Source organism: Sinocyclocheilus grahami, unplaced genomic scaffold, assembly GCF_001515645.1.
Source record: "Sinocyclocheilus grahami isolate Dianchi unplaced genomic scaffold, SAMN03320097.WGS_v1.1 scaffold1178.1, whole genome shotgun sequence".
Taxonomy (NCBI): domain Eukaryota; kingdom Metazoa; phylum Chordata; class Actinopteri; order Cypriniformes; family Cyprinidae; genus Sinocyclocheilus; species Sinocyclocheilus grahami.
In genome coordinates this window covers 207,299-222,222 of record NW_015506357.1, presented here as the reverse complement: position 1 = coordinate 222,222, position 14,924 = coordinate 207,299, and the positions used below count along the sequence as shown (strand labels likewise).

At 36.5% G+C, this 14,924-nt stretch overlaps 1 protein-coding gene across 1 annotated transcript in view; it reads right to left on the bottom strand.

The window, feature by feature from the left end:
- scyl2 (SCY1 like pseudokinase 2) overlaps nucleotides 1-14,032 on the bottom strand; it is a 15,451-nt gene extending 1,419 nt beyond the window's left edge. The window contains exons 1-17 of the mRNA XM_016253370.1: nucleotides 13,915-14,032; nucleotides 11,299-11,691; nucleotides 10,417-10,612; nucleotides 8,295-8,452; nucleotides 6,079-6,223; nucleotides 5,425-5,574; nucleotides 5,054-5,275; nucleotides 4,658-4,774; nucleotides 4,381-4,506; nucleotides 3,966-4,142; nucleotides 3,458-3,469; nucleotides 2,536-2,658; nucleotides 2,296-2,409; nucleotides 2,034-2,166; nucleotides 1,811-1,929; nucleotides 1,572-1,672; nucleotides 63-141 (exon numbers count right to left, since the gene is read on the bottom strand). Of these exons, the coding sequence (XP_016108856.1) occupies nucleotides 63-141; nucleotides 1,572-1,672; nucleotides 1,811-1,929; nucleotides 2,034-2,166; nucleotides 2,296-2,409; nucleotides 2,536-2,658; nucleotides 3,458-3,469; nucleotides 3,966-4,142; nucleotides 4,381-4,506; nucleotides 4,658-4,774; nucleotides 5,054-5,275; nucleotides 5,425-5,574; nucleotides 6,079-6,223; nucleotides 8,295-8,452; nucleotides 10,417-10,593 (1,953 nt within the window). The 5' untranslated portion in view covers nucleotides 10,594-10,612; nucleotides 11,299-11,691; nucleotides 13,915-14,032. The remainder of the gene's footprint in view (nucleotides 1-62; nucleotides 142-1,571; nucleotides 1,673-1,810; nucleotides 1,930-2,033; nucleotides 2,167-2,295; nucleotides 2,410-2,535; nucleotides 2,659-3,457; nucleotides 3,470-3,965; nucleotides 4,143-4,380; nucleotides 4,507-4,657; nucleotides 4,775-5,053; nucleotides 5,276-5,424; nucleotides 5,575-6,078; nucleotides 6,224-8,294; nucleotides 8,453-10,416; nucleotides 10,613-11,298; nucleotides 11,692-13,914) is intronic.
- Between the last annotated feature and the right edge of the window lie 892 nt (nucleotides 14,033-14,924).

Here is a 14,924-nt window from a genome sequence, read left to right as displayed (position 1 = left end):
CTCATGCCCATTCCCATACCTCCCGTCTGGAATCCCATGGGCGAGTTAAAACCGTTGCTGACGCCCATAGTGCCCATTCCACCCATAGTGGGTCCAGCTGGGAAGGTAGAGGATACGGTGCCGCCTTGCATGGGTATCGTCCTGGACCCAGAGTTCAAAGAGAGGTTGTTCACAGATGTCATGGTGTTCAAAAGACTGCTGGTCAGATCCTTCGCCTTGGAACAATAAAATCAATAAAAGATGCATGTAAAAAAAGAAGAAAAAAAAAGGTTATGTACTATTTTTACAATAAAGAACTGAAAATTATGCAAGCAAATAAAATATTGATTATATAAAAACAGTACATTTAAAGGGTTAGTTCACCCAAAAATGAAAATTCTGTCATTAATTACTCACCCTCGTGTTGTTCCAAACCCGTAAGACGGCCGTTTCAGAGTGTAGGGAGACTGGCTTGATTTTTACTTCAGAAACCAAGCAACCATAAAGTCAAACAATAAAAAAAGATAATATTTTAACCAGCAAAATGTGACTCTTCATTTCCCATAAAGATTCTGTTAACACTGGTTGGAAACACACACAGTCTTTGACACACATTTAATAGCATTTTCCCATTTAGAGGTCACAAGTACACAGGACCCATTGTATTCATGCAATGAGTGAACAACATTGTAACATTAATGGTTCAAGCACAAGGCTTGAAAAATGCATGTTATTAATTACATACATATATATATATATATAAATTAAAATTTTTTTAAATATCACCTGTTTAAGAAAATTATTCTATTACTTTTACTTAATAGTTACAAGTGGTGTAACCATCCTTAAATCATTAAATTAGTAGCAACATTGACGGTGTAAAATTATTTTCAATAAAAATAAAATCGACTTATTATTTTTAGACGACTAACATTCTGAGGTTATATGCAGCTTCAACACTTCCGGTACAGATACAATGGCAGATAACACAAAGTGAACGCTGGTGTGAATATGAGATATTTTGAATACCTTTCACCGGAAAATTTAATCTGGTAATTTCACTGAAAAAATTAATTCCATATGTGAAAGTGACAATAGGTTGTATGTGTACAGTGCAGTGTTTCCCCTGCCATTATTTTAGGGGGGCGGCCCTCCCCCCCCAACGCCCCCCTTGAAGGTCAAGTTAATTTTATTTAATTATATTTTCTCTATAGCGCCAGATCACAACAGAAGTCATTTAAAAAGTTACCTTTCTTATAGAACAGGTCTATACATTGTTCTTTCATTGTTCTTTCATCTATACATTGTTCTTTCATTAAACACCGATTCATATTTAAATATGAATTCTGCGTGTCTCTGTGTTAATAGGTTGTATGTGTACAGTGCAGTGTTTCCCCTGCCATTATTTTATATTAGTGGGGAAGTCGACTTCACGTGGGGAAGTCGTGGCCTAACGGTTAGAGAGTCGGACTCATAGCCCAAAGGTTGTGGGTTCGAGTCTGAATCGCTTTGCAGTCATGTGAATGCAACATAAAAAACCAGAATATTTTTTATGAATAAAACTGCATTTTAAGAATGAACTAAAATGGCACCTTTGCTGCTCTTGCATGATGTGCAACTGCTCTAATTTGGTCTTATGCTCCGCTTCCACGCGATTCAACATTTCCTTGACCACAGCCATGAAAGAGTTAAACTGAAACAGAGTCAGAGACAGAAAACGGTTTAAAAATGTGTGTGAACAGAATCTATACAACTGAACTGAAGTGACACTGGATCGAGTTTATATTCTGTGGATGAGGAAGAACACCCTGAAGTGAACGCGTGTTGTCACCTGGTTAAGGTTAAGGTTGTTATCAATACTAAGTGACACCAGATGTGGTAAACTCTTTCCAGCCAGGTGCTCTTTTGGGATGCCCAGTTTCTTATGGGTGAAAGTGCACTTGTAGATGCCTGAAAAACAGCATATATAACTTAATTTAACTTCATGTAAGAAAGTCTCAGTCATCCATGAAAAAATGTGAAGAAAGAGTCAAGTGAAAAGAAAAATGAATCACCCAGAATGCCCATGAGCACAGCTGGTTCCCTGGATGGAATTTGTTGCAGGAATGGTAGAATTTCATCAATGACGAACCATTTATCCAGGTATTCCAGGATCTTGCCTAGGCACACCAAAGAGTTCACCCTCACCTGAAAAAGGACAGCCAACGGAGAAATTAATCTTCCTTGATAAAAACAAACCTCAGAACTCCTTTTCCAAACCGATCATTGACATTCACTTATGTTACTAGAAAACATAAGAGGCATAAGGACACAAACCGCTAGTGAGGATGTCTGTAAACAGGCAGATTTGATACGAGGGATAAGTGCATTCTTCATAGACGGGTACTCTATTAGATTGGCAAACGTGGGAATGATATTCAGACAAAGTTCCTGTTTAGGAAAAAAACAAAACCAGATGTTATACTTTAATATTTTGAAATGACTAAAATGGGTGTCAAAAAACACTGATGACTCAAAACACATCAACCGGACAATTAAATGGTACTTTGTGGTCACCTGTATTTGAGTAGAGGGGGCCTCCACTGCTCTGTACACCATGGGCAGAACACTGTTCTTGATGTCTTCAGGAGGCGTTTTGGTCAAAAGTAGGTCCATCTTTTGTAGAAATATCAGCAGGATCTGGATATATGAAAGAGAATCAAGGAAATAATTTGATTCCTAAACGCCAACCAATGAGTATGAATCACTAGAAAAACAGAGAAAGCTAAACAAAAACAATGCTAAACAAAAGGAAAAAATAAATAAAAACTCGAAACAAGAAAAAAATAAAACAAAGTTAAACAAAACAAAAACAATGCTAAACAAAAGGGGAAAAAACTAGAAACAAGATAAAAAATAAAACAAAGCTAAACAAAACAACAACCAAACATACTCATGAAAACCACATTAAAATATCAGAGGAAACAAACAAGTGCAGCCAAAATACTAGAAATAAAAATATAAACTTAAATATTATGATGCGATATATGAAAGAGAATCAAGGAAATAATTTGATTCCTAAACGCCAACCAATGAATATGAATCACTAGAAAAACAGAGAAAGCTAAACAAAAACAATGCTACACAAAAGGAAAAAATAAATAAAAACTCGAAACAAGAAAAAAATAAAACAAAGTTAAACAAAACAAAAACAATGCTAAACAAAAGGGGAAAAAAACTAGAAACAAGATAAAAAATAAAACAAAGCTAAACAAAACAAAAACAATGCTAAACAAAAGGAAAAATAAACAAAACAACTCAAAACAAGAAAAAATAAAACAAAGCTAAACAAAACAACAACCAAACATACTCATGAAAACCACATTAAAATATCAGAGGAAACAAACAAGTGCAGCCAAAATACTAGAAATAAAAATATAAACTTAAATATTATGATGAAATAAACTACCACAAAGACAAACGTTCAAACCTCACTCACCATGTTGCTGGCCTGATAGCATGAAAGAGAGAAAGTAATAACCAATTTGAACCTTTTGGTTTACACAGGCATGCGGCAGCCATTGCAAGTTCACATCAAGTGCGCCATTTAGAACAGGGCCAGAAAGGTTAAGTGGCAGCTTAGTCCTATAGAGCAGGGCTGGGCAATGTAGGTCCTGGAGGGCCACTGTCCTGCAGAGTTTAGCTACAACCCTAATCAAACACACCTGCCAGTAGCTTTCTAGTGATCTAGAAGACATTGATTAGCTGGTTCAGGTGTGTTTGATTAGGGCTGGAGCTGAACTCTGCAGGACAGTGGCCCTCCAGGACCCACGTTGCCCAGCCCTGTCCTAGAGTATATGAGCTAGTATGTGGAGGGGACGACGGAAGGGCTTCATGAGGTTGCAACACTTTTATACATGACTTTGCGATATTACATAGATTGATTTTACTGCTACAGAACACACTGAGTGGGATGGGGGATGGATCAGTAGTATATGTCTGTGTACCTGTACTGGCTCCTGCTGTTTGAAAACTGGGGTGAGGTCTGGGAGAACGAGGCGGACGTACTCCTCCTTTGTGCACTCCTCAGCAATGAGCAGCACATTTGGAAGGACAAACGGAACCATGTCGGGGTTCACAAACTCAGACGTGAGTGCCGGGAGGATTCTATATACTATCACTCTCTGAGGAGAGAAAAAACAGCAGATAATTAGCTTAGAAATAGAAATATACAAAAAACAAACAAGTTTGTTGCTTGTTTCTCTGCTGCATAAGGTCTATAAAAAAATTAGGTAGGTATATAATAAAAGCCAATCAAATACATTATTGCTAGTTTCACTTGTTAAATGCACTGAAAATCGCATTATATGTTCCATTTTCCATTTCCATGCTGAATTACTTTGTGCAAATATTTGTTCTTGCCTTGGGCAACTTGGGCAGAACTTTTGGGAGACCTCTGTAGAACTGAGACTTCTGTAAGTTGTCCCGCTGGAAAAGCGAGTCAAAGTACTGAAGGGTCATCGCTCCAACATCATCGAAGAAGGGAATCTGAGCACATATATACACTGAAATGTCAATGTCACTCTCAATCACAGTCTTACCCACTCATGTTAACATCATGTATGGTAATTCTTATTCAGTACAGATACTACAATGAAAGATTTTTCTTTTTTTTTTTTAAAAGGGAGAAAGGTTTGACCTTTGTCATCTGATCTGCGTCTGGACGCACGTTGGAGGTGACGTTGAGCAACATCTTCACATGATCCCTGACCTCCTCAGGGATCTGATTCAATACTCCTGGACTTAGATGGCTCAGCTACACACAAGAATGAGGAACATTTATTCTTATTTGATTAATTATTAATACTATTAATTTTTAATATTATATATCATCAAATGTTGTGGCACTGCTGGTATTTTGAGGCTTGGCTACTGCATTACTACCTTAGCACTAGTCTATGAAACACTGTTTTGGGACAAAATGGGAAGTTAATCTGCCTTAAAATAGGAAGGTAATTCCACAGTTGTGTGGAAGGAATTGCCTCACTGACATTATAAAACTACTCAATGTATGAAATGCGTTGTTTGGACTCACCTGGTCCAGTTGTCGGCTGAAGCTCTTGAATATGTCCTGCTTGTTAACCTGAAAGACGGGCTTGCCTTCATTGAACACGGCGTGGATCAAGACGCCCAGTGAGTACATGTCAGAGGTTGCGTCGCAGCTGACGGACAGGATGTACTCCGGAGCGACATATTCTGGGTTCGGGAGGCAGAGAGGTGGGAGATTGGGGTCCCACTCTTTACAAACATACTTGGGCTAAAAGACAGAAATACATAACATCAATGTTACGAGACAGAAGACAACAAGACAGCTCGCTTAAGTTTGGAACAGAGATAGCTGAGAGTGTTCAGACTGCATTGTGTCTGTTCTCTGGGGCTTTAGAGACAATAATGCCTGTTTCTAACCTCAGCGTCAGACGGGTTACTGGAGGAGATACTGAAGTCAAAGCCCATGATCTTCCAGGCTCCGCTCTTATTCAAGATGATGTTCTCTGAACACAAGTTTCCATGAACCATTTTAACCCCACTGTGAAGGAACGACAAACCCTCCGAGACCTGAGAGATAAAACAGAGAGAGTCAAAGAGAACGATATTTCATTAGCTATAAAACTAAAACTAAATAGTAGATGTTGTTGCACTGCCTTTAAAATATTCTTTTGAAAAATAATATTTACTTAATATTTATTTATTTAGACCAACAACTATTTTATTGTTTTAAAAAAATGTATTGTATTACAATAAAACATCATGTTAAACATTCGGATTCGTTATCTTGGAATAATTTATGCAATTATTTTTGGTCCTATACAAGATCATGTTGACTGTAAATAAAGAAAAAAAGTTCTCTCTTTTAAAGAAGCAGCAACATTTTAATGATAAAATTGCATAAGAAATAAAATCAAAAATAAAAGATATTTGTTAAATTGTAGTATATACAAATATTGAGTAAAAATGTGTGCTAGCAGTAGTTTATCATCTTTTCTTTGTCACTTTGGGGTGACGCATCACTTCAATAGAAGAAAAGTACCTCTTTTTTTAGATGTATAAGAAACGTCTCACCTGCAGTAAGCCGTATTTGGTCTCAACGTCATAGAGTTTGTATTCTTTGATGTCTGTGGGAACAGGACTAGGGATGTTGTCCCACTGGCCGAGCACATTCGCTAGACTGGCGAACACGGGCTCGGTGCAGAACGCCAGACAGTCTCTAGAGATCAAGAGACAAAGACATCCAGTAAGAACAGCAATGACAGATAGATAAAAGCACGGAAAGTAGGATTGTGTTTGCAACCTTGGAGTCATTTCTGAGCAACACTGCAAATACACATAGCCGTTTTCTGTATATTTCCAGTATTTTTATAGCTAAAATTTTAAAGTAGAATTTTTTTTTTTTATTCCATCACAGGCATGTGTACGGTCATTAAAGGGACAGTTCACCCAAAAATGAAAATTCTGTCATCATTTACTCACCCTCAAGTAGTTCCAAACCCGTATAAATTTCTTTGTTCTGCCGAACAGAAAGCGAGATATTTTGAAGAAAGTTTGTAACCAGGCTGTTTTGGGGCACCATTGACTTCCATAGTAGGATAAAAAAAATACTATGGAAGTCAATGGTGCCCCAGAACTGCACTGTTTCCCACATTCTTCAGAATATCTTCCTTTGTGTCCTGCAGAACAAAGACATTCATACAGGTTTGAAACTACTTGAGGGTGAGTAAATGACAGAATTTTCATTTTTGGGTGAACTATCCCTTTAATGCAAATAAGATACTTAATTTTGACCATAATCTAAAGCAGCAACACATGCATACTCACTAATTAAAGCAATCCCAGAATGCACTACACTGAAATTTGTCGTGCAAGATGGTGGATGGAGCACAGAGGTTAAGGTAAAAATATTGTATGCCGTACAAAAAAAAATTGTGCTCATTAAAGCATTGAGCTGTCAGCACAGCAACATGCTAATTTCAGACTAATGGAATGAACTGTGAGGCAGGAACTGACCAACAATGAATTGCAACATTGTTTACTGGCACCCACTTTGTTGTTTTAGCACCAAATTCACTAAAGGAACGCAATTGGTGTATTGCGTATGTATGATCAATAAAGTGTCAAATTAGTCACTTCTAAGGTTCCATGACAGTTAAGGCCTGTTCACTCCAAGAATGATAATATAGTGATACCTATAGCGAGAACTACATTAACGTCCATTATAGTATATAATATATAGGCTTAATTTGTTTTTTCTGCTATGTTGTGACTGACAGCAAAGGTACTGATTGTGTTTTATATAATATTAAAATAGTTGAAGTTCTTATATCACTGTGTATGACTTCCATTGCAATAAAGCAATACACTGCTATAAAATCAAAACCATATGTCTAACTAAGTTATATTCCAAATTTGAAGTTGACATCACAAAAATCAAGGTTCCTGTGAGATTTTGTTTAGGCGCTATACTAAAAATAGCCACCGGGTGACACCCAAACTCCATTGAATTTTTTTTTATGCATTTTCATGGCACAAATGTGTACATTTCTGTCACAGTATTGCTTCCACCACAAAATAACACTAAATACGTAGCCTTTCCAACGATATGCGTTTTGTCATGATGAGAACAAGTTCCATGACAAGGATTCAATCAGTCACTGATTTTGTATTTTTAAAAAAATGTAAAATGGTTTAATTTTATTCATTTGATCATGTACTTATCTATTTCATTGCAAGTGTGAGACAGTCCGCTCACATGCTCTTCTGATTGGCTGTGATTTGTAATCGGTTTTGTTGTGTCTTGTAGCTTCGCTACGTCTGGGTGTGAACAGACAAATTGCTTGTCACAGAATCTTATCGCTTCGTGTTTAGTTAGGATAACATGTAGACTGCAAGACTAGATTCTGGAACGAAGCTTAAGTCTGACGACATCTAAGAGATCCATGTATTAATCCGGAGAGATTTTCCACAGACGAACTGCTGCTTTTGATCTCATGCATCCACACAGACACATATTGATTGTAGTAGCATAAAATACAGAAAAAGCTCTGAACTCTTTTATCGAGAGTGGATTCTTTGCTTCTGAAGCTTCAGAGTCATGAATCACAGCGAAACTAAATCAAAGTGGATAAGAAATGAAGTGCATTTTCAACGAGGTAACACTTCAACGAGGCTTTGTTCAACTGTTTGTTCTTTGTTCAAAATGCTGGCCATGTTGACAGCTCACTAGGTTTTAAAACACAGTTTGTGTCGTAGCATGTGTCAATGCGTGTTGGCATTGTGGTCACCTGGACTCCTCCAGTGGGTGCTGAACTGTGAGGAGACGCGGATGTCGTAACCGGGTCAGCTGTTGAACTCCTTTCTTCAGCGAATCAATGATCTGATCCTTCTCAAACTTCTGATAGCGATCAATGATCTTCTTATCGAACACGAAGACTGCCACTTCCTGCGGGAAGTAGAATGCAAATTTGTAGCAGAGTAAAATTTCAATGGCTGAGCAAAAAAGGAAATCATAAATAAATAAAACAAAAACCTAAATGAAATCCATTAATTTATTAACTCAACAAATAATTTATAACAACATATTTAAATGTATATTTCATCTGCAGTACTATCTGTACATTCAACAAATATATTAGTTATATATATCAAAAATATTGTGTTTAGCAAAAATATAAATGTCTATACATGCCACAATTTATTTACAAATATTTGGATTTATATTTATTTTGAAACAATATCTGCTTATCTGTACATTCAACAACAAAAAAGTACATTACACTACATTTGCAAAACTATCTGTACATCTGCAAATTCAACAAATAATATATAGAGAAAGATTTACATTCATATTTATTTTGCAATAATATCGGTACTTCTGTACATTCAAAAAAATATTATACAAATATTTGATTTTTATGTAATGTAAAAAAAAATCAGTACATCTACAAAATCAACAAAAAGATTAATGAATAAATATTTACATATATATTTATTTTGCAATGATATCTGTACATTCAACAGATATTCCAAGATATTAAAATAATATTTAATTTGTAATATCTGTACATTTAACTTGATTAAACACACATGTGTTTATTAACAGGCCTAATTCAACCCATTCTAAGTGATGCTTCCAATCATTTGCAATTTCAAACCACATCTGTATTAGCCATCTAAATTATTGGTTACACTTTACTTGAAGGGGTGTGCATAATCATGACATGACACCTTCATAATCATGACATGACACACGTCATGAATATGAAGGTTTTATGCATGTTTATGAAAACTGTCATTAAGTGTCATTCGCTCAGTTATGTCATTTTTAATGCAAATATGACATTATTTGACCTACCCCTAACCTAACCCTACCCCTACCCTTACCCCTAACCATAGCCCATAACAAATACATCTCAAACAATGTCATCTTTGCATTAAAAATGACATAACTGAGCGAATGACACTTAATGACAGTTGTCATAAACATGCATAAAACCTCCTTCATATTCATGACATGTGTCATGTCATGATTATGAAGGTGCCATGTCAGTCTTATGCACACCCCTTCAAGTAAAGTGTTACCAAATTATTTTATCTGGGTGACATAAACAGAATAAACTGAAAAGCACAAAAACACATGTATGTGATCAACAAACTCAAGATTGTGTAAAGTCATGACAATTGCATCATTCAATAAATCTGTGTTGTGCATTTTCTAGGTTGAAACTAAAGACTTCCTCTTTCACTGTAAACAACTTACCAACATCAAACATGATCATGTCATATTATGTGTGATACAAATGAAAAATACTGACAGAAGTGACTATAATATGGCGATTTTCCACTGTGTGGTACGACTCGGCACGGTTTGCATTTCCACTGTAGTTCAGTACCGCTTTAGAGTGGGCGGGATTATTCACATGTCGTTATAGTTGCGCCGCCTCTACTGCCACGACTCCTAAAAAACGTTTTCATTCCGCGTCGCCCCATCAAGCTCTCGCTGGATCCACTCCTCTGCTATCAATGAGAGGAACGTCTGTTCTTCCACAACAGACAACGAAACAGCCACTTTTTGGTTGTTAAAAAAGGTGCGCTTGTTCAAAACAGTTGCGTTCGGTCCTTCGCTGGCTGTGCTGATTTAAATCTAGTGGTTCTTTTGTGTTTGTGTCGCAAGTTCAGTGACGCAGGTAGTGACGATTCTCAGCGGCCAAGCCGTGATCAGCAGAGTTTACACGTCACGTTTTGGTAACGGTACGGTTCACTTAGAACTTAAACCGAGGTGATACAAAAAAAAAGTACCAGGTACCAGGTACTGTACCCAGTGGAAAACCCCCCAAAAGTGAACCGTACCGAGTCGTACCGTGCCGTACCATGCAGTGGAAAAGCGCCAATATATAACCCACACACCTGTTTGGTGGATTTTTTGGTGCCGTTGTAGATCCTCCAGCTCATTCCTGGACCCCCGCTGGCGATATGTCGGCCCACCTCAAACTCCCGTGTGACAGGGTTGCCCATGACAGCACTGGTCATGTCAGCCGTCACCTTGGTAACGGTGCTCTTTAGTTTATTGAGCATGGACTCCATGATTTCACTGGCTGTCAACCTGCAACAGGAAGTACAAACAGTACATGAGTTATATATATATATATATATATATATATGAGTTATATTTAATCATGTTGTCATGCTTCTTGTTGGTCAAAGACAGCAAACTGGATACTGGATACAATACTAGAAACTAATAATACTCTTAAAACCTTTGTGTTAACTGAAAAAAACCCTGAAATAAATAAAATACAATTTTTACACTTTTCACTTAGTTTAGGTTGAAGCACTACAGCTACTAATGGGAAATAAATAAACTAGCCTAATAATGGAAGAAGAAAAAAAAAAAAAAGAATTAAATAGTATAATAAATCACTACACATGTTTTAAATTAAAATGAAGTATAACAATAACAGCTAATTGAAAATATTAATAAAAGCTATAATAATATGTAAATAATACTAAAATAACACTGGATGATTTATGTAACAGTTTGTTCAAATCACAAAAAAATGTCTGTACAAAAAGTGATGCACATATTGGAGCCAACTGAATTTTATTCTATGCACAAACCAAACTGAAACATTTTTCAATAATATCAATTTTTGTGTTCTACAGAAGAAAGAAACGCATAGTGCTTTGTAACAAGTGAATAAATAAATAAATTATTTGGGGTGAACAGTCTCTTTAAAAATGAAATATCAGTCCATCAAAACAGAGATCTGTGTTGATCTTTTTACAAACCTCTGAACTGTCCAGAGGTCAGCTTGATTGACAGCCGAGCAGAAGTCTTAACAGGCTTTACTCTGGGAAAATAACACTAAATGTTCACTCGGAGAACAACTCAAAGATAGCAACCGATTTTAAACTTGATACATTTCTTTATACAGTCTACTAAACTGCTGAAATAAAACGACAAAAATAGACCTAAATACATCTGAAAATCTGTCACTGCGAATTCTCAGCAGGGTCCAAGTGTCCCAGGCTCAAAATAAACCAAGTATTCATGCTGACAGCATCTCAAAAGAGTTTGAAGGAGACGAGAAATAAGAAAACCACTGTTCTGTCAGCTGCAGATATGAAACAGTCTCTTGTAATGGTTACTTTCAGTGGACTCTGGATTTAGTTGGCTGGATTCTGAGCAGAAAACACAAAGCAAATAAAATAGTAACACAAAAACTAAGTTAACAAATCAAAAACAGATTCTTTTCTTACCAACTTCTGCATAATAAATGATAAATCAACATCTATTACTACTAATATTATACTTACACACCCCTACATTAACAACCATTTACCATGATGTTAAACCAAAAAAAAAAGTGAAATTTATAAAACACTTTAAAATGTACAATAACAAAAAAATTAAACTAATAAAACTGTAAAATAACGATACTAATAATAAAACTTAAAATAAAAAATAAATAATAAAATAAAACTCTCTAAATACATCAATAATTAAAACTAAAATTACATTTAGGGTTAAGCTTCAGGACATAAGATGTAATAAGTACACAAATAAGTAATCATTAACAACAAGTACAAAACTATAACAGTATATCAATTATACTAAAATAACACTGACTATTAGTAGAGATTACTACTAAGGTATAGTTTCACCATATTTATTAACAAATTAGTTAGACTGAAATTAAACCCTTAAATAATAAACATCAGGGCATCATAAGAGACTGAACTACTACGAATGTTTGTCATTTTATTGATATAATTATTAATATGATCGTTATTCCGACTTTTTTTATTATTGGGATTATTATTATTAATTTCTGTGATTGTTAGACACAAATCTCACAGTGTCGTAATAAGGACGGGTGTGAGACATTTAACTTATTTAATGAATGAGCGCCTGTCAGGTTAAAGGGGTCATATGATGCTTTTTTAAAGATCATTATTTTGTGTATTTGGTGTAACAGAATATGTTGACATGCTTTAATGTTCAAAAAACACATTGTTTTTCAAATACTGTACAATTTTGTAGGTCCTCTATGCCCCGCCTCTCTCAAACGCTTCGTTTTCTACAAAGTCCCTCCTTTGACAAGCGCGGCCTGCTCTGATTGGCCAGCTGACCCAGTGCATTGTGATTGGCCGAACACCGCAAGCACTCATCGGAAATGTAACGCCCCTTACCATAATCGCGAGTGTCAGCTTTCAAAATAAATGTAAAGACAGAGCCCGAAAGGGGAACAGAGTCGCGTGACAGACACAGTGATGAAGCTGGTATGTGTTTGCAGTACACAAGCCACGGTTAAGACAGCTGACTCCACTGTGACGTGACCCTGTCTCTCTCTCTCGTGTACGCGCTCACACACACACACACACACACACACACACACAATGCTCAAAACTCCGCATTTGAACAGTCAATAGCAAAAACTTAAACTAATAACAAAACAGGAGCTGATTCAGAAGCGCTAGATTGTCATAGCAAAGTCAGAATTACCTCCTCTCCTAGGTTCACGAAACGGTCGTCCATAAAATGCATTGCTGTTCTGTTGTAAGTAATCTTAAAGATTCCTAAATGCATCTACTTTCGGAAGGCCAAATAAAGTGCTTTTGCGTTCGCCTAGAAACACACAGCGTCTCCCTGACATGGCTGCTTCAACACTAACTGCGGTTACTGAAACCACGCCTTCTTTCTTTGCGTGAACATTTGGGCGGCATTACGCAAATATTTCCACATAGTGATGTAGATATGTGGGGGCGTGTTAGAACGAGTCGTTTTAGGGGGGCGTGGCAGAGTTTTAACTTTGATAAAGAATATCTCTTTGGTTTTGAGACTTGAGTCTTTGCAACTTCAAGGATCTTATCTATGCACAATCAGCTTGTAACACTCCAAAGAGAAAGGAAAACTTGAAATCGCATCATATGACCCCTTTAAAACACAATGAAACAAGTCAAAAAGACTCTATTCATTACTGACAGAATAAACTTCCGTTTACACTCAAAATCCAGCTCACATCAGCTTTTTCCTTTGACACCAAACCAGAGCCTACAGAAATGTGGCTTGAATTATATATGATGCCCAAAATGCTGTCAAGGTAACGTTAGGCTGTCAGTAGGTTTGGAGACACAGCCAGAGACAATAACTATGTAAACATTGCATGTTTCACCAAGCAACAACACCTCAAAGTGTTACTTATGCATCAATTATCTATGAGAAATTCGCTAAAACAGAAACATAGTATTACCTTCACGGTGTAATAATAAAACACGACATAAGCTGAGCTAACAGGCTAATGCTAATGGAGTGAAGCGTCACTACACAGAACTGCTCAATAACCGCCGAACAGAGTTTCAGGATCAGTGTCCAGCTCATAAACACGGAGACTTCAGCCTTACCTTTACACTAGAGGAGCTGACAGTGAGTTTGAGTGAATAAAAGCAGGATTAAGACAGTACCAAAACCGTCAGCGGTGCTGGTGGCTAACAGCCTCCACGACTTCATCAAAACACCTGAGAGATTCCGCGGTGTGAAGCCGGAGGAAAAACTCAACGCTTCAGCTACAGAGCCAGCGATGATAAAAGTCCTTATTTTCAAAATATTATCTAGAGACGGACTCACTTTCAACTCTCTCATCTTCTGCTGAGATTTATTTGATTTCTGTTTGGGACTCAAATACCGTATGTCATAATACTATTAATAATAATAAAGCTATTATTATATTCCCCTGAAAACCTAGTAGACGGACACTCTTGAAATTGATCCCTCTGTATCTTTCATAAATATTAAAATTAAAAAAAAATGTTTTAAGAAACAATTGAATGAATTTGAATGAATTTAAAATATCAAAAAATTTAAGTGCATCTTAAAAAATGTATCTAATGCAATTACAATAATTAGTCAAAGTACCATTATGCAATTCACTTTCTGTTCAATTATTTATTAATACATACAATTAATATTAAAGGGGTCATAGGATGTCCATTTTCCACAAGTTGATATGATTCTTTGGGGTCTTAATGAAAAGTCTGTAACATAGTTTGGTTAAAATGTCTCAATGGTAGTGTAAAAAACACTTTTTACCGTCAAAAACAGCTCGTTTCAGATCAAGCCGTTTTTGTAGCATTTTCCTTTAAATGTTAATGAGCTCTGCTGACCCCGCCCCTCTCTTCCGAGCCGCTCTCAGAGAGACTGTTTACTTTAGCCGCATTCATCGTGAAACTTGCTAATTAGCACATTATTAGGAAAGGCATTTGCAAAGATTCATTACAAAACATTATACTCAGTTCTTCTGTAGATGAGGCTGGATCACGAATGATTCGCGCGAACATAGACACATTTATGTAGAAGCAAATAATCCACTGCGTCTTCAGCGGCTCAGATGTCGGGAGTAAATGACGACTGCTAT